This window comes from Dipodomys spectabilis, unplaced genomic scaffold (assembly GCF_019054845.1).
Source record: "Dipodomys spectabilis isolate Male_0828 unplaced genomic scaffold, ASM1905484v1 ptg000043l, whole genome shotgun sequence".
Lineage (NCBI taxonomy): Eukaryota > Metazoa > Chordata > Mammalia > Rodentia > Heteromyidae > Dipodomys > Dipodomys spectabilis.
In genome coordinates this window covers 16,511,704-16,535,042 of record NW_024870720.1, presented here as the reverse complement: position 1 = coordinate 16,535,042, position 23,339 = coordinate 16,511,704, and the positions used below count along the sequence as shown (strand labels likewise).

The window sequence follows — 23,339 nt, the reverse complement described above, 5'->3', positions numbered from 1 at the left end:
ATAACAAGAATCCTTGTGATCTAAAAGGCAGTCACACATAACACAACAAAATCACTGTTGAAGAGCAGGCTGGCTACTCACATTTTCTTTGGACAGCTTTTCTACCTGTTTGGCCTCTCGGGCTTGCTTCCTCTCCTCTCGAGTCGCTTGCTGTTCGCGGAACCCCTTTTGCTTTTGCAATGCTAATGTTATCCACAGTGGCTGGGCAGTTTCTGCTTTATCCGTAAGTCTGGAGCCATCTAAGGAGTGCCTACTCTGAAGTAAGGGCTTGTCTGGACAAAAAGAAAGAAGAGGTTTGCTGTGACATCAACTGCTGACTTAGCTCCTCACCCACAAAAACTTATGATGTACTATCAAGCCTAGGAAACATGCTGATGCCCGAGGGATGCCAGTGTTGGGTAACATCTTTAATCAGTACAATCATAGAGAAGCAGGGCCATTCCCGAGAAATGGAAGGAGTTCTTTCTGAAGAGAAAGAACTCATGTTAGGAAATTCCAAGCTTACAGATACACATGTTCTGCTTTTCATTGCTATAATGAAAGTTACTTTTAGTGATGGAGGCTTTTGTCCTCACCAACATCTATCTTACTGAATCCTAGTGTTCAAAGGGCAGAAAAAGAAGCACTGCTCTATCTAATGGGGTTGCTGGGGGCTAGGGACCCTGGGGAAGACAGAGAAACAGACTGTGGCCCAATGCCCAGTTTGATTGATGGAAGTACTAGGGTTCTGCGCACAGGTGTCCTGTCCAAGGCCAATCAGCAGGTGGCACAGGTGGAAGCTGTTCTCAGTCCTCTCATTCCCCCTCTGCATTGGAGTAAACACCTTGGCATCAGAGTGAGAACTGGGCTCCGATAGGAGCAGATGTGACTTAGGTGGAAATGATAATGACATTGTGCCTGACTTATCAGGTTGCTATGAAAATGGAGAGAGGCTGGACATGGTGGCACATGCCTATAATCAATATCCACACAAGTGCTTCTCAAAAATGGAAAAAGGGCTCACTGGTAGAGCACTTGCTTAGCATGGGAGAAGCCCTGCATTCAATCTCCAGCACTGTAAGAAGACAGTGAGTAGGGAGAACAGGAAAACTTTCTCCTTCACAACCACCCAGAGAACTGCAGAGAAGAGCAGAGAAAGACAAACTACACAGGAAAGAGAAGACAGGACTATGGCAAAGGTAACTATTGGCCACCCTTGGGCATAACTGGAATATAGTGACCAGACAAGGGATGCAAGTCCAACTGGTACTTTGTATTTCTTTCCTTCTAGGAAAGAACAAAGTTCTTCAGCCTAGAGCAGCACATTGAATAGCAAAACCCCAGGGAATGGAGGCAGTGCCAAAACAGGTATGTTTTGCTTTCATGGTCTTTTCTGTATCTAGAATAATTCAACAGCAGTTCGAAAACTCAAAATGTCAATACTGGGTAGAGCAGGTGCCAGGTGGCTCACACCTGTAATCCTAAAGATGTGAGGATTGGGGTTCAAAGCCAGCCTGGATGGGAAATTCCGAGACCATCTCTGATTAACCAGCAACCAGCCAGAGGTGGAGCTGTGGCTCAAGCGGTAGAGCACTGGTCTTGAGAAAGAAAAAACACAAATGCTAGGGACAGTGCCCAGGCCCCGAGTTCAAGCCCGGGACACATGCACGCACGCACGCGGCTGGAGAGGAAGGAGCCTGGGGCTCTGATCACGGGGTGGGTGCTGCGCCTTCCACGGCCCTACCCACCTTTCCTCCCTGCCTCCGGGGTTTGGGCCGGTCTCTCCTGCTGACTGGCGGGCAGCAGCGGGGAGGAAGGGGGTCTCCTCTCTGGCCCCTCTTCCTCATCCCCGTTCTGTCCCTTGCTGTCCTCGCAGGGGGGCGGCGAGGGGGGCTGGGGGTCGCCGCTCTCCGGGGCCTCCTTGGGCGGCTCGCTGTCCGCCTTCCCAGCTCGCCGCGCCAGCAGCTCTACCAGGTAGGGCCTGCTGAGTTTGGAGAGCGGGGACGAGGGCGGGGTCTGGCCGGTGGGCTTGGGGGCCAGGGCCGGCTTCTGCACGGGTGGCGTTCGGGCCGCTGCCTTGTCGTGCTCGGGCGCCGCCGGGGCCGGGCTGCCGGCGGGTGTCTGGGGGCCCGGGGCAGCCAGGCCGCCGCCGCCGGAGGGGCTTGGGACACCGTCCCTCCGGGAGGCGGGGGCTGGCTTCTTCCCCGGCGGGAGGGCCGGGCCGGCCTTGGCCGCCACGCCCGGGGCCTGGGGCTCCCTGTCCCCCGAGGCGCCGTCCGCGCCGTCCCCGGTGCTGCTGTGCCTCTTCTTCTTCTTCTGCTCGGCCTGCTGGTCGCAGTGGAAGCGCAGCGAGTAGTTGGTGCGGCGCAGCTTGATCCCGAAGGGCGAGGCCTTCTCCTCGGGGGCGCCGGGCCCCGCGGGCTCCGCCGCGGCCGGGCCGCCGCCGCCGCCGCCGCCGTCGGGGGTCTCGCCGTCCCCCCCGGGCGCCGCGGGCAGGCCGGGCACCAGGAACGACGGCAGGTCTTTGGCAAATTTGCAGCCCTGGGAGGTGTCGGCGGGCTCCGGGCGCCCGTCGGGCTGGTCGGGGCTCCTGGGGGGCTCCTGGGGCGCTGCGGCCTCTTCTCCAGGCCCCGGCCCGGGTCTTTTCCTGCTGCCCTCGGCCTCGGCGCTCGGCCTGGACGTCTCGCCAGCGCCGTCGGAGAACTTCTGCCAAGCCGGCATGATGGAGAACTTGACGTTGGCCGGCGGGGTCCGCCGCAGGCTCCCCCGCGAGTCGCACCGCCCCCGGGGCGCCGGCTCGTCCCCGGGCCGGGGTGGCTCCCGGTCTCCGCCGCCGCGCGCGTCCCCCTCGGCGTTCTTGAGGATCCGGGAGCGAATGGACGCCCACTCGGCCAGGGCGGCGCTGCCGGGCGCCTCGGGGGGCGGCCGGGCCTTGGCGCCCGGGGGTCCCGGAGGTCGCTTCTCGTCCGACAGTCCCAGGAGCGACTTGCAGGCCGTGTCCTTGATCTGGCTCAGGTTGACGGCGGGCCCGCAGAGCTGCGCCCCGGTGACCAGGATGGCGGTGTGCGGGATGCTCAGCGCCGACGGCAGGACGCCCGCGCGGGGGGCCGGGGGCGCCGCGGCCGGCCCGGGCCCCGCGTCCTGCGCCGGGGTCACCGGGCTCAGGTTCACCTTGGGGAAGAGGATCTGCCGCCCGCCCGACGACACCTGGAAGGTGTAGGGCCTGGGCGTGCTCTGCCGCTCGTCCACCTCCTGCCAGCGCAGCTCCTCCACCCGCCGCTCCCGGTCCGCCTCCGCCGGCCGCCGCGGTCCTGCTCCCCGGCCCTCCGTCCCGGGACCCCGGTCGGCCGCCTCCGCCTCTTCGCCCTGCAGCTCCTCCGGGTTTCCGCTCTGCCGTTGGGGTGCCGGGCTTCCTCGGTCTTCCGGCCTCTCCTCCGGGTCACTGTGCGTCGCGCTGGGCGGCTGCCTGCTGTCCTTGTCCTCCAGCTGCGGGGGCCTGTCTCCTGGCCTCCCTGCCTCCATCTCCCCAAGCTTGCTTAGCTGTTCCCTTTGCCCAGCCTGCTCCTGCTCCTCCTGCTCCTGCCGCCGCAGCCTCTCCTCCTCCAGCTCCTGAAGCCTGGCCTCCTCCTCCAGCCTCCTGGCCTTCTCTTCCTCCAGCCTCCTGGCCTTCTCTTCCTCCAGCCTCCTGGCCTTCTCTTCCTCCAGCCTCCTGGCCTTCTCTTCCTCCAGCCTCCTGGCCTTCTCTTCCTCCAGCCTTCTAGCTTTCTCTTCCTCCAGCCTTCTAGCTTTCTCTTCCTCCAGCCTCCTGGCTTTTTTTTCCTCCAGCCTTCTAGCTTTCTCTTCCTCCAGCCTCCTGGCCTTCTCTTCCTCCAGCCTCCTGGCCTTCTCTTCCTCCAGCCTCCTGGCCTTCTCTTCCTCCAGCCTCCTGGCCTTCTCTTCCTCCAGCCTCCTGGCCTTCTCTTCTTCCAGCCTCCTGGCCTTCTCTTCTTCCAGCCTCCTGGCCTTCTCTTCTTCCAGCCTCCTGGCCTTCTCTTCTTCCAGCCTTCTGGCTTTCTCCTCCTCCAACCTCTTGGCCTTCTCCTCCTCCAGCCTCCTGGCCTCCTCCTCAAGCCTCCTGGCCTCCTCCTCCTTCAGCTTTCTGGTCTCCTCTTCCTTCAGCCTCCTGGCCTCCTCCTCCAGCCTCCGCTTCTCAGCCTCCTGTTGCTGAGCCTTCAGGGCCTCAAGCCTTTGGATCTCCTTCATTTCTTCTTCCTGCCGCTGTCTCTCTGCCTCCTGCCACCTCAGCTCCTCCAGCTGCTGGGCCTCCTCCCGTAGACGCCTCTGCTCTGCAGCCTCCAAGTGCTCTTGAGCCTCCTGCTCCCTCTGCTCTTGCTCTTGGCAGCTCTGTTCCTCCAGGCCCCGCTGCTGTCCCTTTTCTGACTCCAGCTTCAGGCCTTCCTCCTCAGCCTCCTCTTGCAGGAGCTCCTGCCTTTGGTTCTCTTCCCACAGCCTTCTCTCTAGTACCTGCAGCCTCTGCTCTTCTAGGCGTCTCTTCTCCGCGGCTTCAGCCTTTTGCCGTCTGCACTTGGCCTCAAGCTCTCGCCAGTAGTCTTCTTGGCGTCTCTTCTCCTCCTCCGAGTCCAGGGGCTCTGGCTCCTCTTCATGACAGATGGGCTTGTCTTCTCCTGGGTGCCCGTTCTGGTCCAGTGAGGACTGACTCTCCAAGATGCCTGTGTCATTTTGTCGGTCCTAGCATGGAGGAAGGGACACAGTTAGCCTTGGACCTTTTGCACAGACACTCCTCACTCCTCCAGCTCACAATGCAAATGGCCCTAATCTCCTTGGGACCGGTGTTCCTTCAGGGGCTGCATCTAGCACTCTAGCAACCCCTCTCCTGACTGAGATTTCCTTCTCTCAGTTATTACCCAAGCACAACCAAATATTATATTTGATGGGAATCTGCTTTGTATAGGAACCTGCTTCATTCTCATAACTCCATGTTACTCCCTTCTCAGCCCAATTCTTTTTATGGATCCAGAGATCCTATATGAAGGACTTGCTGCTCCACTCTTGGCCCAATCATTTTATGAAGGACTGACCCTATTGTCCCAGTCACAAACAGATGCCAGGCGAAATCCCAGGTATGTGTGAACTTGCTTGATGTGCCAACTTCCACTTAAGCCCAGCTGTAAACTTCTCATTGTGGGCCCAAATGCAAAACCCCCACCCTCCCTTGGCCTGGTGGCTTTCTCATTAATCTGCCTCCTTGCTCAGACTCATTAAAATCCAGTCCCTGTCCCAGCTCTATTGCGTAACCTCCAAATCCATGGGAAGGTCTATGCCCTCGCTGTTCCTCAATAAATAGTCCTCGCCTGTTGGTGATCAAGTCCGGCCTACTCCTTTTCCATTCTCCTCCATTTTCCCAATATTCCCAGAAGCAATTCATATGTTTCAAATAACTTTTATTACAGTACACTGTTATAATTCTTAATGTTTTTGTTCATCTCTGTGCTAATTTATATCAGCAGCATAGAAAAAAAGTACCTCGAGGGTCCACTAGGGGTCATGGAGCTTGTTCTTGTAGGTAAGGAGAGTACTGTGCTGGTCAACTCACAAGCAAGGAAGGGCTGGATAAAGAACTTCATTTTAACCTAATCCTAGCTACTCAGGAGGCTGAAATCTGAGGATTGCAGATTGAAGCCAGCCCAGGCAGACAAAACCTGAGAGACTCATTTCCAATTAAAATCTGGCAATGGAGCTGCGGTAGAATGCTAGTCTTGAGCAAAAAAAAAAAAAACAAAAAAAAAAAAACACAAAAAAACAAAACAAAAAACCTCAGAGACAATGCCCAGGCCCTAAGTTCAAGCCCAAGTTCAAGAACTTCATCTTAGAGAGGAAGGAGTGGGAAGATACAGTCATAATGTTCTGTACATATCCTATGAAATTAAAATTGTGGCTGGGAATGTGGCATAGTGGTGGAGAGCTTGCTTAGTATGCATGAAGTCCTGGTTCAATTCCTTAGTACCACATAAACAGAAAAAGCAGGGAGTGGTGCTATGGCTCAAGCGATACAGCACAGAGAGCCTTGAGCACAGAGAGGCCCAGGGACAGAGCCAAGGCCCTGGGTTCAAGCCCCAGGACTAGCAAAAAAAAAAAAAATGAGAGGAGTAGTTGGGTTGGAGGGAAGGAGGTAAATGGTGAAAGGGATGACATAGATCAAGATCCATAGTATTTGTAAATTGATTTGTGGGATGGCAAATCCTCTGTACAACTACTTAATAAAAATGTAATTACTGGTTGCCAGTGGCTTGTGCCTACTCCTTGCTACTCAGGAGGCTGAGATCTGGGGACTGAACTTTGAAGCCAGCCTGGGCTGGAAAGCTGTGAGACTTATCTCCAATTAACCACCAAAAAAAAAAAAAACAGAAGTGGATCTGTGGCTCAAATGGTAGAGTGCTAGCCTTGAGCACAAAAACTCAAGGACAGTCCAGGTCCTGAGTTCAAGCCCCAGGACTGGAGTTAAATAAATCTTTATGTATTGCCCTCCCATTCCTTTGTCATTCCTCCATTCCCTTTTCTTATCGTTATGAATTAACAATAAAACTAATAGCCCAGCATGAGGAGATGAGTAAAACAGAGAGTGGCTCCAGCAATGTCCCCTGAAGCTGTGAGTCAGCCTAATCCGACTGCAGACCTTCTGACTAAGTAATACTGCACCAGTCCATCATTCTTCTGCAATGCAAACACAAGGCATTTGGGTCCCACTGCGCCCCACAGGTGACTTCCCCTCTGAAGTTCACCAGCCTGCAGACAGGAAGGACTATAGGAGGGAAACAGCTGATCATCCACAGCAGTGCTGTCTATGCTCCCCATGGCTAGACAGCTACATCCTTTGATGTCTGTATTCCAGCCCCAACCCCCTTGGTAACATCAGTGTCCAGCAGGCAAGGACGTCTGCTCAGCCAGGACGGGCATTACACACCTGGGCAAGCCGCCTGTGCTTCCTTGACACCCTCTGGTTTTTTGGCTTAACAGCCAGTTTGTGCTTGGCGGCACTGTTGTCCAGACGAGCGATGGCCAGGGGGATGGCGTCGAGGTTGACACTCTCAATGGTACCCGCAGAAGAGAAATGCCTTTTTGGACGAGAAGGTTTAATTGGAGCAACCTATGGTGCAGATTAAGACAGAAAGTCAGTTTGGAGCAGAAAGCAGCCTACAGGGAATCTCAGAATGGTAGCACATATTGGCCTCTAAACTTGGTCAGTCCTAGGGAACACCAGAGTGCAGAAGAGCTTACTGCTACAGTGAAATAAACCTTGGTTTTGGAATCAAAAGACAAGATGTTGCTGGGAGTGGTGATTCATAGCTGTAATCCCAGCTACTCGGGAGGCCGGGGTAGGAGGATTTTAGTCCAAGGCTGATGATCCTGGACAAAAGCATGAGACTCTATCTGGAAAAAAACAAAAACTAAAGCAAAAAGGCTTGGTGCAAGCTCAAGGCCCTGATTTCAATTTCCAGTACCATGGGAAGGGGCTGTACCAGGGTATCTACTCGTATTCATTGTAAAATTTAGTTAAAAGCCAGGTGCTGGTGGCTTATGTCTATAATCCTAGCTACTTAGGAGGCTGAGATCTGAGGACTGCAATTGGAAGCCAGCCCAGGCAGAAAAGTCTGTGACTCTTTATCTCCAATTAACCACCTGAAATCCAGAAGTGGAACTGTGGCTCAAAATGGTAGAGCACTTGCCTTGAGCACAAAAGCTCAGGGATAGTGTTAAAGACTCGAATTCAAGACCCATGACTGAAAAAAAAAAAGCCTTTCCAGGACTAGGTTTCTAACTCTGAATGATAAGCAACAAAGCCTGAGCACAACATGCTTTGGTGCCCACATCCGGGCCCACCAACTTGGCTGATTTTGTGCCACAAAGGAAGAATAGCATGAAGGAGAACAGTACAGTTGCAGTCATGTGACCACAAAGCCTAAAATAATTAGTACCTCTCAGACATGGTTACATGCTTATCTCCTACAAAGGACCAAGTTCCTATGAGGCGAGAAGTTATCTTCTTAACTTTGTATCAGTCTCTTTTATGCCCAAGTAGCAAACTTCAGTTGATAAGTGTTCAATCCCTATTTGTTGAAGGAATAATATAATCTCTATGCTTAGTATCTGACTTTCATAATCAGTAAAAAAAAAAAATATTTTGGGCCAGTTGAAACTGTTCGTGCCTGTAATCCCAGGAGGCTAAGGCAAAGGGTTGAAGTTCAAGGGCAGCCTAGCTACATATGGAGATGGCATCTCAAAAAGAATGTTTGTCACTCTAAAGTTACATAGTATGGAGTCACCAAAAGCTAAAAGAAAAAAGAAGGGCCCTGGGGGGGGGGGGGTAAATGAGTGGCAAAAATGTACCCAAGGGGCAGGTGCTATTCCTCAAACAATGAACTACAGAACAGTCCACAGTTCTGGAGTGCAGGTGCAATCATTCAAAAGCCACAGCTTCAGACTAACCAACCACTCACAGTGCAAAAGATTAGGGTGACCGCAGGACAACCTGAGTAAGAGTCCACAATGATGCATGAGATGGTAGGATGAACGCCTGAAAGTATAGAGAATTTAGAGGAGTGAGAAAGGCCTCCTGCTCCTCCAAGCCAACATGCAGCAGGGGGCGCTCTCAGCCCTACATATAAGTCCACAGCCCAGGGCCGAGCCAGACAGGCCCACATTCAGGTGGAGTGAATGAGGTTTAGTCAAAGGGTTTGACTTGCAATGATAAAAGAGCAAGCTAGCTCCAAGAGCAAAATGGACATCTGGTACACAGGAATTGATGGCAAGAAGTACTGAAAAATACTTCTAGCCTTAAGCTTTCTTCTCATTTATGTATGGTTACTTTTACAATGGGTGTCAATTCTGAGCTATTGTTGAGAAGAGATGAGAGGTCCCCATCAGAGTAGGTGAGCTCCTGCTTGAGTAGTCCTAAGGGAGGAGGTACCAACTCTAGGCTGCGGGAAAACTTAAAGTTTAAATGTGACATAAAAATGCTATATATTCATGTGTGTGCATACACATATATATGTGTGTATATGTTACATATATGTAACATTTCCATGTTATATAAAAAACTATATATACATAAAACTATATATATAACTTTATACTACTGTGTGCATACATCTATATTTGTATATATATGTATGTAGTATCTGCGTAGTTATCTTGCTAGCTGGGCATGGTGGCTTCAGGCTGTAATCCTAGCTCCCTGGGATGTAGAGATAGAAGGATGAACGTTCAAGGCCTGCCTGGTCAGAAAGAAATTCAGGAAACTTGATCTCAACTATTGGTTGGAAGTGGCGATGCAAGTCTGTTATCCCAGATAACACATCTGTTTGTTATTTCATTGTAAGTATAACTGTGGGCACCTGTCGCCCTCAACCACATAGGGAAGCACAAATAGGAGACTCACAGTCCAGGCCTGCCTGGGCATAAAGCAAAATGCTACCTTGAAAATAGCCAATGCAAACAGAGGTCGGAGGTAAGGGCCTGCCTGACAGCAGACCTTGAGTTCAATCCTCATTACTGCCAAGATACCGAGAGACAGATAGATGACATAGACAGATAGATAGATAGATAGATAGATAGATAGATAGATAGATAGATAGATAGATAGATAGATGATAGATAGATAGATATTGGTTGGGTTTTTTCATAGTTGGTTTCTCAATGTCTCTAAGACCAAAGGACCCCTCCTTATACATACGTACCATCAGGTATTTTGGAATGCCCTTTTTCTTATTTATTTATTTTCTTTTTCCTGGCTATTTTTCAGAGCCAGCTTCAGTTCTAGCAGTTGTGTTGTCAAGGAAGCACTTGTGCTACTGGTTGCATGTGGAAGGAATGACACAGGAAGCCAACACCGAGGAACAGAAAATGAGGAAGCAAACGGAAAGGAAAAGGAAGGAAGCTCCGCGAAGAAGTTGGGATCCTGTTACCTTGTCTTCCATTTCACTTCCGTACCCAGGGAGGTTCAGAGGACTCGGAGAGCCGGGCGGATGGCTGGACTGCAACAGCGGAGAGTGTGAAAGTCAAAGGCAGGCACAGGAAATGGTGGGCAAAGAACCAGATGTGCCCTGTCCTCCACATGGGTGCAGCCACCCCACAGGCCGCACAGGCATGCTGGGGACGGTGCCAGCAAGGGGGACACACCAGCCACAGTCCTTGTGGTTCTCTCCATGGCTAAGGGGCTGCTCAGCGGCCACTGTACCCGGGAAACAGGGCTGAATTTCACATGGGGCGCCTGCCTTGGGTTTGGGGCCTCATTGGCTGCCTTCCGCCCTTTCCCTGCCAAACCTCTCTTTGAGCAATGGGTGAGAAGTTGCCACACGCAGAGGAAGACAATGTGAAAGAGTAGGAAGGGTCTAAAAACACAGAATGTCAGAGAAAGGTTCAAGATTCACAAATCTATGTCTCATGCATGCATTGGGGTCCCCCCTTGTATTCCTGCCCCCACCCCCAACTGGACGTCCTAATAAACCTCAAATCTTCCTTCCTTCCTTCCTACCTTCCTTCCTTCCTTCCTTCTTTTCTCTCTCTTTCTTTCTCCCTCTTTTTCTCTCTCCTTCCTTCCTTCCTTCCCTCCTTTCTTTCTTTCTCTTTTTGCTAGTCCTGGGGCTTGAACTCAGGGCCTGAGCACTGTCCCTAAACTTCTTTTTGTTCAAGACTAATACACTACCACTTGAGCCACAGTGCCACTTCTGGCTTTTTCTGTGTATGTGGTACTGAGGAATCGAACCCAGGGCTTCATGCATGCTAGGCAAGCACTCTACCACTAAGCCACACTCCCTGCCCTAACCCTAAACCCTAAATCTTGAGTTGTCACACTTTCTCTCTCTCTCTCTCTCTCTTCCTCCCTCCCTCCCTCCCTCCCTCTTTCCCTCCCACCCTCCTTCCCTCCCTTCTTTCTTCCTTCTTTTTGTGCTAGTCCTGGAGCTTGGACTCCAGGCCTTGGCTCTTACCTCAGCTCTCCCTCAGCTTTTTTTGCTTGAGCTACACGTCCACTTCTGTGCTTTTTGCTGATTAATTGCAAATAAGAGTATCATAGACCTTTACGTCCAGGCTAGCTTTTAACTTTGATCCTCAGATCTCAGCCTCCTGAGTTGTTAGGATTTCAAGTGTGAGCCACTATTGCCTGGTGGTGCCATTTCTTATCTTTCCTTCCAGTGCCACCAAGTCAGCTTGCTGTACCACAGTCCCCTCTACACACCACAGAACGACGTGTAGAACACACAGACCCGACTGTGACTTCTATGCAGAAAATGACTCCGAGGCTCCTGGCTGTCTCAGCATAGAATGCCTCCCTTTCCCCATTCTCAGCTCCATCTGCCTTTGTCACCGGCTCTTCCCAGCCTCCGCCCAGCCACACTGGCCAGCTTCCTGGTCCTCTCTGGATGAGCTCCGTCCCTTCGGGCCCTCTGTTCTCACTCAGCCCTCTGCCTCTTCCCAACCCTACACCTAAACCTCCCACTAAGTGACTCTCCTTGGCACTACCTTAAGTTTCTTGATCTGCATCCATCATAGTTGCCTACACGTTGGTCTGTGTATGGCGTGAGCTACTTGGAGTTGGCCGGTGGCAAATCTTGCTTGTCTCCATAACTCCCACATCTAAGTCAAGGTCTGTGGATCAAAGAGCCTGTCTCTTTCCCCAGGCCACAGCGCTCCCTTCCGAGGAGATCAGAAGCACTGCCTGCTACCCACAGAGGGTGGGGGCTGCCTGTGGAGGGCCATCAGTCAGGCCTGGCAGAGACACTAAGTGGGGTAGACGGTCCCCTTCCCTTCCTCTCTTTGCTCTGTACCGTCTTACTTTCTTTATAACCAGATTAGCTGATAACTCACATGATTTCTTCTGAGGCATGCTTGTTTGAACAGCACCAACCAAAATTTCAGGCACATTGATAATGTCAAGAAAATGTTTCCTTCTTCCCCCCTTCCTTCCCTTCCTTCCTTCCTCCCTCCCCTTCCTCCCTCCCTTCCTTCTTTCCCCTTCTCTCTCCTGCCCTTCTCTATCTCTCCTTCCCTCTCTCCATCCTTCTCTCTCTCTCTGTCTTTCTAACACTTGAAAAGCCATCCCTTACCTGCAGAATCTTTGTCTTTAGCTATTGGTAGGACTTTTGTTCCTTTCCCACAAACAGCCTGAGAACATCCCTTTTGCTGCTAGAAGAACTCTTAATTGAGGATATGCTCAAGATAGTTCCGCAAAAGTATCACCAGAGCTGGGTATGGTGACATACACCTATAACCCCGGCTACTCGGGAGGCATATGTAGGAGGGTCATGGTTTGAGGTCAGCCTAGGCAAAATTAGTGAGACTCAATCTCAAAAACAAAAGATAAGCAAAAGTGGCAGGCACCCATCTATCACGGATCTATCGTGAGCCCTTGGGTTCAACTATCAGCACTACAAGAAATAAATAAATAAGTGAAAGCATCCACTGATCCCATTTGGGCAGCAAGGTCTAGAATGTGACTGCTCTCCACCCCAAGGTGGAGCTGGCTGGTGGGGTGGGCTCTGTCTCACTGAGTCCCTCTGCTTTTCTTTGTTTCATTTCCCAGTCCACTATGACAAGGAGCGATTCTGTGTTACAAAGCAGGCCTTGGCTCCCTCCCGGAGACACACAGATGTGTGAGGCCCCATCTCTCTGCAAGACTCAGCATTTAAAGACAGGAAAGAATCCGTTACACGCACGAGGGCTTCCATGTGCGAGTGATGAGGACACACCAAAGGGAGACAATGTCGCTGGAAAAAAGGCGAGCTTGGCCTTTCCCAGACGAGGTGGGCACAGCCCGAGCCTTGAGGGGTATGTGGAAGTTACTGACAACAGCATGTGCAAAGGCCCTGTTCCTTCTCCTTTCCTGTCCTCTCCTCATTGGACCCGGGCCAGCACACTTGCCTAAGAAGTATTCTCAGCCCTGGGTTTCTCATCAGAAGCCCTTCCCCCACCTTATCCCCTCTACTGCTCATCAGTACCCCCTCAGGCTCATCAGACACCCCCGTCCCTGAGCAGCCTCCAGCCCTGGCTTTGAGTCATCAAGTCAATCCCTGGAGGAGACTTACTTTGTTCTCCGAATCTGAGAGGACAGCGTCCTGCTGAGTGACAATTTCCATGGGACTGGTCAGAAACAAGTCCTCTTCTGAGCCAGCTTCTCCACTGCCAGCCTTCTTCATAGGAATGGCATTGGATGGCCGCTGCCCAAACTTGATATTCTTGCCCAACTGTCGCTGGGGAGAAACACAAGAGAAAGAGGTTCTGAAGCAGCAAGGCAGGCCCCGGTCCCCAGGCAGGTTCTGCAGCATAGCTAGGGGGCACTGAGGCGTGGCCAGGGCAGCGGCAGCTCTCCCGACACCCTGCTGCGCCAGGGAGGGGCCGTCCATCTTTAAGCCTGGACCTTTGTCATCAGCTATCTCTTGCATGGAAATGCTGCCATTTTCCAATAGATTCGGGGAGTCTATTTCATGGCCAAAATTAGAACGTGTGGTTTTTAAAAATTCTGTGTGTGTGTGTGTGTGAATAATGGGTCTTAAACTCATGGCTTGGGCACAATCCTTGAACTTCTTTGCTCAAGTCTAGCACTGGACCACTGGAGCCATAGCTCCACTTCCAGCTCTTTGGTGATTCACTGGAGAGAAGAGTCTCAAAGACTTTCCTGCTGGGCTGGCTTTGAACAGTGAGCCTCAGATCTCAGCTTCCTGAGTAGCTAGGATGACAGGCATGAGCCACCTGGGATTTTGATTTCTGAGTAATCTAAATATTGAAAAAAGTCTTTTGAAAGTACAAAAACACTGTAGGGAAGACAGTTACACGGCAGTTACAGGCTGGATGCTGCACGGGAGCACTCTGGCTCCTTCTAGATGCTTCTCCCAGGAATCCTTATACTTCTGCCACCTTCCCACCAGCCCCCAGTGGACCCTCAGGTCCAGCAGGGCACAGCCACAGTGAAAGTGGCAAGGGGAAGAGAGTCAGGGCCAGCGAGTCTTTCCCAGTTAATGCTGGAGTCACACAAGGGAAGAGAACAATCTGGACTTCTTTATAATGTGTGTGTGTGTGTGCACACGCATGCATGTGTGTGTGCATAAATGCACAGGCCAGTACTGGGCCTTGATCTCACTTGGATCCTTCTCAAGGCTAGCACTTTGCCACTTGAGCCACCTTCTACTTCCTGGCGTTGATGGATTAATCAGAGATAAGGCTCTCATGGACTTGCCTGCCCGGGCTGGCTCTGAACCTTGATCCTCAGATCTCAGCCCCCTGAATAGCTAGGTTTACAAGCATGAGACATCTGTGCCCCGCCTCTACCCATCTTGAAACAGAGCATCAAGACAAGTTAGAGAATAAGGACCGAGGCTCAACTGATTTCTAGTGAGAAGTGGCAGCTGGAAGGCTGCAGCAGAAGGGAAGAAAAACGTGTAGAAATTGAAAGGTGAATAGAGTTGGGAACGAGGCAAGGGCAGGATTCGAAAAGGAAAATGATCTCCCGCTTGCCCCATGTCTCCTGAGGTGTGGTAAACGCACCCCCCGCTCAGCACCAGTTCTCTAGACGCTGGTACCTGGGTTTCACTGGTTCTATAAGCCTCCAGAGATGAGTTGCTCTTCATCTTTAATCAGGCTCATGTTTAATCCTATGCACTTCCAGAGACCCTTAGCAAACTACTCTAACCCACTGTAGTGCCAGCAGATGAGTGTCCCACGCTTGTGGAAGGAATGAGTGACCCCAAAGGAATCTGAGCTCAGGCCCTGCAAAATCACACCCAGGGTTACTTGAATGCGCTTCAGTGGCCCTCATAAATCTGATGTTGCACTTCCTCCCTGCAGGGCAATTACATAAAAAGATGATGCAGCATGTTTAATGCATCTGGAGTTCCCTGGCAGAATTCCCCCTTAGAACGCCACGGAACCAAATCTCCCCAGATCTCCCCTGCTTGGTCCCTGCTTCCCATCAGCCTTGGCCTGGTGGGTAGTGAGACTGCAGACACATGACAGAGATGAGCCAGAGATGCTTTCCCCACTCCCCCACCTTGCGGGACCCCCACATGCCAAGTCAGGAGCATGTCAAGGCAAGGGCCGGCACTCCATACGCTGGGATCCCAGTCTGCGCCTGGCTCAGTTCCGCAGGAGGGGAGCGCACATCCAAAGCCCGTGGTCAGCCAGGGAAGGACAGCTTCAGCAGCCCCAAGGGTGGAGGGTGCTGAAAAAGGGGTGTCTTCCAGAAACAGGTGCAGCAGGAAGCAGCAGTTAGTATCTACTCTAAGCAGGTCAATAAGCAGGCACAGTTAGAACAGCCAATGGAGTCAGACAGGAGGACATGGAGTCACGTAGCCACAGGTCCAGCTCACTGCTGCCCTGTGGGGAGGGGTGGGAAACCTAGGCAGAAGATCTGCCAGCCCAGCCTGCCCCGGGGAATGGTGGCCAGGAACTGCAAACTGGCCTCAGCCCCCCTGGACTGGAGAGACTTCCTGATGGTAGAATCTGCCAGTGATCCAAAATGACTGAGCTCTGAGCCAGCAGGCCAGCCTCTCCCTCCCTCCTTTCCTTTCCTCCCTCCCTCCTTTTCTTTCCTCCCTCTTCCTTTCCTCCTTCCCTCCCTTCCTCTTTCCTCTTTTCTTGATTTTTTCCTTCCTTCCTTCCTTCCTTCTTTTCTTTCTTTTTGTTGGTCATGGGGCTGGAACTCAGGGCTTGGGCGCTGTCCCTGAGCTTTTTTGCTCAAGGCTAGCACTCTACCTTTGGCCACAATGCCACTTCCAATTTTCTGGTGATTAACAGGAGATAATAGTTCTCATGGATTTTCCTTTTCTGGGCTGGCTTTGAACTGTGATCCTCAGATCTCAGCTTCCTAAGTGGCTAGGACTACAAGTGTGAGCCACCAGCACCCAGTGCTTTTCTTGATTTTTTTTTTTTTTTTTTGTCGTGGGGCTTGAACTCTGGGCTTGGGTGCTGCCTTGTGCTCTTCAGCTCAAGACGAGCACTCTACCGCTTGAGCCACACCACCACTTCCGGTTTTCTAGCAGTTTATTGGAGATAAGAGTCTCATGAACTTTCCTTCCCGGGCTGGCTTTGAACCGCGATCCTCAGATCTCAGCCTCCTGAGTAGCTAGGATTACCGGCATGAGCCACTGGCATCCAGCTGATTTTTTTTTTTGAGACAAAACTTCACTGTTTACCCCAGGCTAGCCAGTTACTCGCCATCCCCCTACCTTGGCCTCCAGAGTGCGTGAATTACTAGAGACCAGTGTGCTGCTTCAGCGCCTGCATAGAGCGTGTCAGGATCCCATGTGGGTGCTTGGCAGCCTGTCCCGCCATCTGGAACAGTTCTCAGCTGTCTGTGCTGCGACTGTGATAAGGTTTCTTTTCAAGCTGTTTTGCAATGTGCAATCATTGTCAACACTAGCTGCCCTACTGTGCTGTAGGGCGCTCGAATCTATTCCTCCTCCTCCATTCCTCCATTCCTCCTCCTCCATTCCTCCTCCTTGCTGTCCTGTGGCATCCACTGGCCCGCCAAGAAGATGGCATTCTTTATACTGCCAATGGAAAGAATAATTCCTAACACACGTGCTGGCTCATCTTCTACTGCCATTGTATTAAGATTTTTGTCTTCATGGCAAAAAAAAAAAAAAAAAAAGAACAAATAGGCTGATATTTTCCCTGCCGTGGGGCTTGTTTTAGAACACAGACCCATCCTGATACTTCAAGAGACAAAAACGAAGGTGGCCAAATACAGTCACAGTCTAGCCAGAAACAGCGCCCAGAGATGTCATGAGCGCTGTGGAGGGAAATCTCACTGCTGGAAGATGGACAGGGGTGTGGGAAGAGGCAGGGATGAAGTCGAGGAGGGAGAGGAAATGCACAGGGAAGAAAGGGGAGAAGGCGTGAGTGCCATTATGACATCTGGGGGACAGAGGGAACAAAGAGGACAGGAAGGGGGGGAGTGTACCGCGTGCTTGTCAAAGGGCTGATTGATGTGACATGTATGTTCCTCCTGGCAAAAGCAGCACAATGCGGTTACCGTGGAGTCTGAAAATGTACACTCTACCACAGAGGCTGCTTTGGAATCCCCTAGGGAGACCAGATTGGGGCTGAGGGCTGGGGGAGTGGGAAGGGGAGGCTGAGAGCCAGAGGGGTGTGGTGGCTGGAATGAGGAAGCAGTAGGGTGAGTCTGTGTCCAGACAAAGGACTATTCTCACACGCAGGCCCTGCAGCTGTCAGTATGAGAGCTGGGAGGAGCCCAGGACTTAGGTTCCAGGGCCATGGCCACTGGTCTTTTGGTACCCAAGCCCAGACTCTTCCCCAGCCACTTATGTGCCCCCCCCCCCCAGGTTCCTTCTCCAAACGCCTCCTCCTACAGCTTCCAAAGGAGACTGGACTGTTGTGACATTTTGTGAGACATGTCAACAATGGAAAGATTACTGCTAAAATCTACCTGGCAATCTCAGGTGTCACTTGAATTCAAAAGACATGGATACATATGGCTTTAAAAAAATCAATTTAGCCTCTCTCCAAGCATTATCATGACTGTAAGTATAAGTGAACAACTACTGAAAATTAGGCTGGCCCTTAAGTTTAGAGAGAGAAACTAACACTCCCCCCCCCCCCTCTGTCTCTCTGGAACAGGAAGAGCGGGGAAGGGAACTGGATTTTATGTATTTATATATACATTTATATACAAATATACATTTAAATAAATAAATACTTGTCTTTATACGCACTGCAATTATAACCAGGAAAGAGTGGAGATTTGTGCATATACTGACAGTCTGTGCTGCTGGTGGCTATGAATGGCATTACTGTTGAGACTGGAATGTGGACTGAAAGGAACTATATTTTATTCATTCACATTGGGCCATTTTGTTGCAATATGGAATGTCGGAGAACGATATTACAGGAATGCTCATCCATATTCATGAAGTGGGTTCCTATGGTGTGGAAAATGCCAAACACATCATATTCTGCAGCTTTCACATTGCCAATATCTAGAACTTCCCAGATTTTTTCACAGCCATTCTTCAGCCCATATCTTTAAGAGTAAAGCCAAGGGAAAAAAAAAGAAAGTGGCTGTCTTCTTGTGAGAACTGTACATATTTCTATGGTGAAAGCAATTTGTAAAGAAAGAAGCAAGCAGCATACCCATTTAAAGATGCCTGCTCTCAGAGAAACGTGAATACTTTTGGTATTTTTAGGTGAAGTCTAGCTCAGTTGGACTCGCTAGCTACCCAGGATAGAGGTTTTCCTCTTAGACCCAAGAACTGTGGTTAAGAAATAATCTAAACATTTCGCTGATAAAGGTGTGGTGTATAACTCTAAAAAATTCACCTGTGGGGCTGGGAAGATGGCTCAGTGATAGAGCGTTTGCCTTACATGCCTGAGGCCCTGGGTTCGATTCCTCAGCACCACATAAGCAAAATGAAAAAAGCTGGAAGTGGCGCTGTGGCTCAAGTGGTAGAGTGCTAGCCTTGAGCTGAAGAGCTGAGGGACAGCGCCCAGGCCCAGAGTTCAGGCCCCACGACCGGACCCCCCCAAAAAATTCACCTGTGGCCTCAAATGTGCTGCCCCTGAGTTTTATCATCACTGTCTGCTCTGATCTCAAATGAACAGGCATCCTCCTTGCCCCGTGCTTCTGGAAAGCTGAAGGCAATGGCAAACTTACTGCAGCCCAAATGCAAAGCTTGTGAAGCCACCAGTGCCGTAGTAGGTGCCCGGCGACTTCACCCAGATCACAGACCTCAGACCCCAGATTCCCCGTCATAATGCATCCCTGCTGTTCAGGTGGGGACTGGGAGTATCAGGGGTTAAATGACTTCCCCCAGGGCCACATAGCCAGGGGTGGTGGAGACCCAGCTTGTGCTTCCTATTTTATGAATTCCTTCATGCATTCACATGGTCTTCATCCTACTGCTCACAGAGCAACTGATTTCTTACATAGAGTCTTAGAGTCTGGTATATTCAAAACTGGTTCTTGCTTTGCACATTTTTTATAACCAGAAACAATACATGTGCATTTTATTTAGAAAGATCTGTTTGCTACAGAAAGTTTGGCAGGTGGTAGATCCAGGTAATTGGGGACAAGGCAAGCTGATTTGGGTTGTATTCCATTAGCCAATACTGCAGGTGCAATGACTCCATGCGGACACAAGGGGCAGGCATTAACAGCCGCCTTTCTGTGGGTGTCCAAGGGCTCCAAGGGCTGGGCAGTTTCTTAAGTAATACTGTAAATGGCTTTTTAGACCCTTAAATGTCATTCAGGTAGAAATTCAAAAGATCTTTGGGATAGTGGCTAATCAGTTATCCAGGATCTTTCTTGTCAAATAAGTGTTATTGATTCCTTTTCCCTTAAAAAAAAATACACACATATACACAAAGACAATCCCAGACATACAAACACACATGCCTCAGACACGGCTAAACCATCTCATTCCATGCTGGAGTGGACGAGGGGCGGTCGTTTATGCTGCTTACTAAGCATCAACACCAGCATAACGTGGTGGTGGAAAAATGCAAAGCATTCATGCAAGTTCAGGATGGGACTGGCGCTCTACCACTTACCAGGAGCATACTGCTCAGTCGACTGAAAAATAAAGCACACACAGGCTTTTGGGGGTGATACAATTATATCTCAGGTCACTCCAAAATTTATATTTGCTATTATAATGGTCCCCCATTTCCCTCCTTGGAGAGCAAAGCCTTTTCTATTTTTTTTTTAATATCACTGTTGAGCTGAAAGGAAAGCTTGTGAATCCACGCAGCAGAGGTAAACTGAGGCAGACCCTGTGTGAGTAGAAACTGTCAAAAAGTAAGAGTCCTCAAACCGTTATTCTGCTCTCTTTCCATGCTTTTCTTTCTGTGTGAACAGAATTGTTGCTTCAGGGAAGTTAATTGTTCCACAGTTCATGAATTATGAAATCAGATTAGTTAAAATCATGATTTGAGTCACAGCTGCAGCTGCATTTTTTATTGGCTCATTAGAGTCTCTCAGACTCTTCTGTCAGGCCTGGCTTTGACCTACAGTCCTTCAGATCCTAGCTACCCGAGTAGCTAGGACTACAGGTGTGCACCACTGGCACCTGGCACAATACTTAGATTTTTCTCAAGTTTCTGTATTTTTCAACACTGCACAATGACTTATGCTTTACAACTATTAACTCCAATTTTTGGAATAGCATGTCATGTGATGTGCCAGAGTGTATGTCATTTAAGATAACATGCTGCCATCTATTTTTACAGCACTTCCAGAATAATACTTCTATAATAGTGCTATTTCATGGACAGGATTCTGCACGTCACTCCTTTGAGAAAAATAATGATAGGATAAGCCAGAGGTTTGGAACCTACTGGGAATGATATGCCAGGAATCAAAAGACCAGATTTTCCTTGGCCATCTGCAGCAACCTATAGGAAGTGAGCCATCGTTCTCTTTTCCAGAGCCCAAACCCAGTGGAAGGGCATAGCTAGCTAGAACCAAGTACACAGCGGCCTGCTCAGGAAAGCTAGGCTGTGCAGGGCAGCATGGGCTGGCTCTGAAGGTAGAACCATGGCCCTGGCCAGTGGTGGGTGCTGGCATAAAGCCCTGCGTAAGTTTGGGTGTGGTGCCAGGGTGTTTGCTGCTTCCCTATTTGCCATATGCTTACCAACAGGTTATTGCTTAGTAGAAAGCAAAGATTATCTCAAGAAAGTGGGTGATTTCTTTTGAGCACATGCATCACTATATTGGTAACTACCTGGGCCATTCATTCATTCACTCATTCATTATTGTAGAGGGCTCATCATCCCCGAGTGTTCTGTTCAAGATCTGGGGAGACCTCCCTCCTCCCCCCTCCTCCCCTGCCATAGAAGCGCTGGCTTAGACATTGCTCTCCAGTGAAGGAATTCTCCCAAACACTGGGTGGAACCTAGGTAGCCAGACCCCAAGTGGCCCTACTCCTCCTGTTTTCCCTGTTATTTTACTCACACTAAGTAAAGGATTGCTTTGTTCTATTTTCCTTGTTAGGCAGTCACCAGCCGAGTCAATGTTGGGTAGGAAAACTACCCACACTGCGGCGTGAGCAGGAGGGGATTGGTGAAGGGCCTCTGAGATGACATGGCTGGGAGCCACATACAGAGGCACAGCAGGAAAAAGGATCTCCATGTTGGCTGTCTGGCGTTGGAGACCAGGACTGTGAACCTGCACCAGGCTGCCCGATCACCGATCGGGCTGGCGTACTGGTTAGGAGCTCTGTCCTCCATGCAAGCCCCAAGCCAGGTGCTTCTTCCCACACCCAGTAACATTTGAGAGGAAAGGAAGGCACCGTCATGCAGGTGGGCAGAGTGCAGGCCTCTCGCCAGGGGCCAGGTCGCTTCCAGAGAACTGTGAGAGGTTCTGCCAGACTAAAGGATCTCCCCAGGAGCCAGTCGGGGCCCCTCCTGTCCATATTACTCACGGAATGGCTGGGACTCTTCCCCCTCCCTCCCCCGCCAGGCCCCGCCCCTCCGGGCTCAAGCTGTCTTACCTGAAGAGTTTTGACTTTGCCCAGGATGTTGTCCTGTGACATTGCTTGAACTGTCTGCTCACTTTCTGCTCCCCCATCAGGGATAAAGATACTGTCATGGGAAAAAGCCCGGGTGCCCATAGAATAGTTGAAGGACCTGGAATGCAAAGCATGTGTTTTATTGTATTAGGATGATACATTTCTTTTGGCAACTCAGTTTTCTGTTCTTCTTAACTTGAGGGACTCTACCCGTGTGTGAGTGTGTGTGTGTGTGTGTGTGTGTGTGTGTGTGTGTCAGTGGTGGGACTTGAACTTGGGGCCTAGACGCTGTCTTGAGCTCTTTTGCTCAAGGCCAGTACTCTACCACTTTGTGCCACAACTCTACTTCTGGTTTTTCGAATGGTTAATTGGAGTCTCAAGGACTTTCCTGGCTGGGCTGGCTTTGAACCATGATCCTTACATCTCATTCTCCTGAGTAGCTAGGATTACAGGTGTGAGCCCCTGGCGCTGGTTCTACCTACGTTCTCTGTGTCATCTAGGGAGCTCTTCCCATATTGCGGCCCTTCCTGCCAATGGGTACACAGGGGGTGGGAAACATGGCTGAGAATCACCTGCTGGGAGAACTTAAAGATGGTTATAGATTTGTCCAAATTTAGGACAGAAGTTGCTGAACACTTTCAAGTGGACAAAGCCCTGCCCAGAGGAGTTGGCCCAACCAGTTGTGTCCCAGAAAGTCTCACCATCCCGTTTTTTTTTTTAAAATTAAGTAATTTGCAAATCCATAAGAGGCCAGAGTTTCTCTCATATTACAATCAAATTGGAAAGCTTTTGTGTCTTAAGCAAGGACTCTGAGAGAATTAGAATAGACAGGGACCACCAATGGAGGAATTCAGGGAAGTAGGCTTGTCCTTGATGAATGCCTTCTGTGTAGTTATCATATAAGGATCAACTGCTATGGGTTGGATGTAGTTTGAATCCAGTTGTTCAGGTGCTGGAAGCTGGTGATGGTAAGCCGGTGACGCAAGCTAGAGTGCTGATGCTAGAACAGTAACGGACCCTCAAACAGGTAGGCTTCCTTGTTTTCTTCCTTCTATACTAGTGTATGGTAAGGGGAAAAAATGTATGTGAAAAACCCATCTGTTGAGTTCTTCATTTCAAAAGTATTTTTCAGATTTTGAATTTTCACTTTTTTTTTTCCTCCAGTGCTGGGGATAGAATCCAGGGCTTTGCGCCTACTAGGCAAATACTCTACCACAGAGCTACATCTCCAGGCCTGGATATTGTTTTCCCCCTACACTGTATAGTCTTATTAAAACAAAATTATGCAAATGAGGAGGGCTCATGGTGACATTTCCAGACAGATGCAGAGCACGCTGATCATGTCCACTCACCTACACTCCCCTTTTCCCCTGGCTATGCTGTGTGTATGTATGTACGTGTGTGCTGGTGCTAAGGCTTGAACTCAGGGCCTAACCATTTTTGCTCAAAACTAGCACTCTACCACTTGAGTCATAGCTTTACTTCCTGCTTTTTTTTCTTTTGGGTGATTAATGGGAGCTAAAAGTCACATGGACTTTCCTACTTAGGCTGGTTTAAAACCACGAGCCTCAGATTTTAGCCTTCCGAGTAGCTAGATTACAGGTGTGAGCCACCAGCACCCAGTCTGGGTTGTGTGTATGTGTGTGTGTGTGTGTGTGTGTGTGTGTGTGTGTGTGTGTTGGTGGTTCTGGGATATGAACTCAGGGGTTTTTGCTTGCTAGGAAGGTGCTCTACCAGGTGAATCCTTTTTGCTTTTCCCATGTAATTATAAAGGGTGATGTACAGCTACATAAGTTAGGTATGGAGTACATTTCTTTTTGGACAATGTTACCCCCGCCCTTGCTC

At 50.3% G+C, this 23,339-nt stretch overlaps 1 protein-coding gene across 1 annotated transcript in view; it reads right to left on the bottom strand.

Moving 5' to 3' along the window:
• The window catches only part of Cracd (capping protein inhibiting regulator of actin dynamics), a 108,302-nt gene that overhangs the window by 6,120 nt on the left and 78,843 nt on the right, over nt 1-23,339 (bottom strand). Inside the window, exons 4-10 of the mRNA XM_042678455.1 lie at nt 21,477-21,612; nt 13,059-13,223; nt 9,942-10,010; nt 6,941-7,123; nt 4,259-4,707; nt 1,728-3,880; nt 82-272 (exon numbers count right to left, since the gene is read on the bottom strand). Coding sequence (XP_042534389.1) covers nt 82-272; nt 1,728-3,880; nt 4,259-4,707; nt 6,941-7,123; nt 9,942-10,010; nt 13,059-13,223; nt 21,477-21,612 — 3,346 coding nt within the window. The remainder of the gene's footprint in view (nt 1-81; nt 273-1,727; nt 3,881-4,258; nt 4,708-6,940; nt 7,124-9,941; nt 10,011-13,058; nt 13,224-21,476; nt 21,613-23,339) is intronic.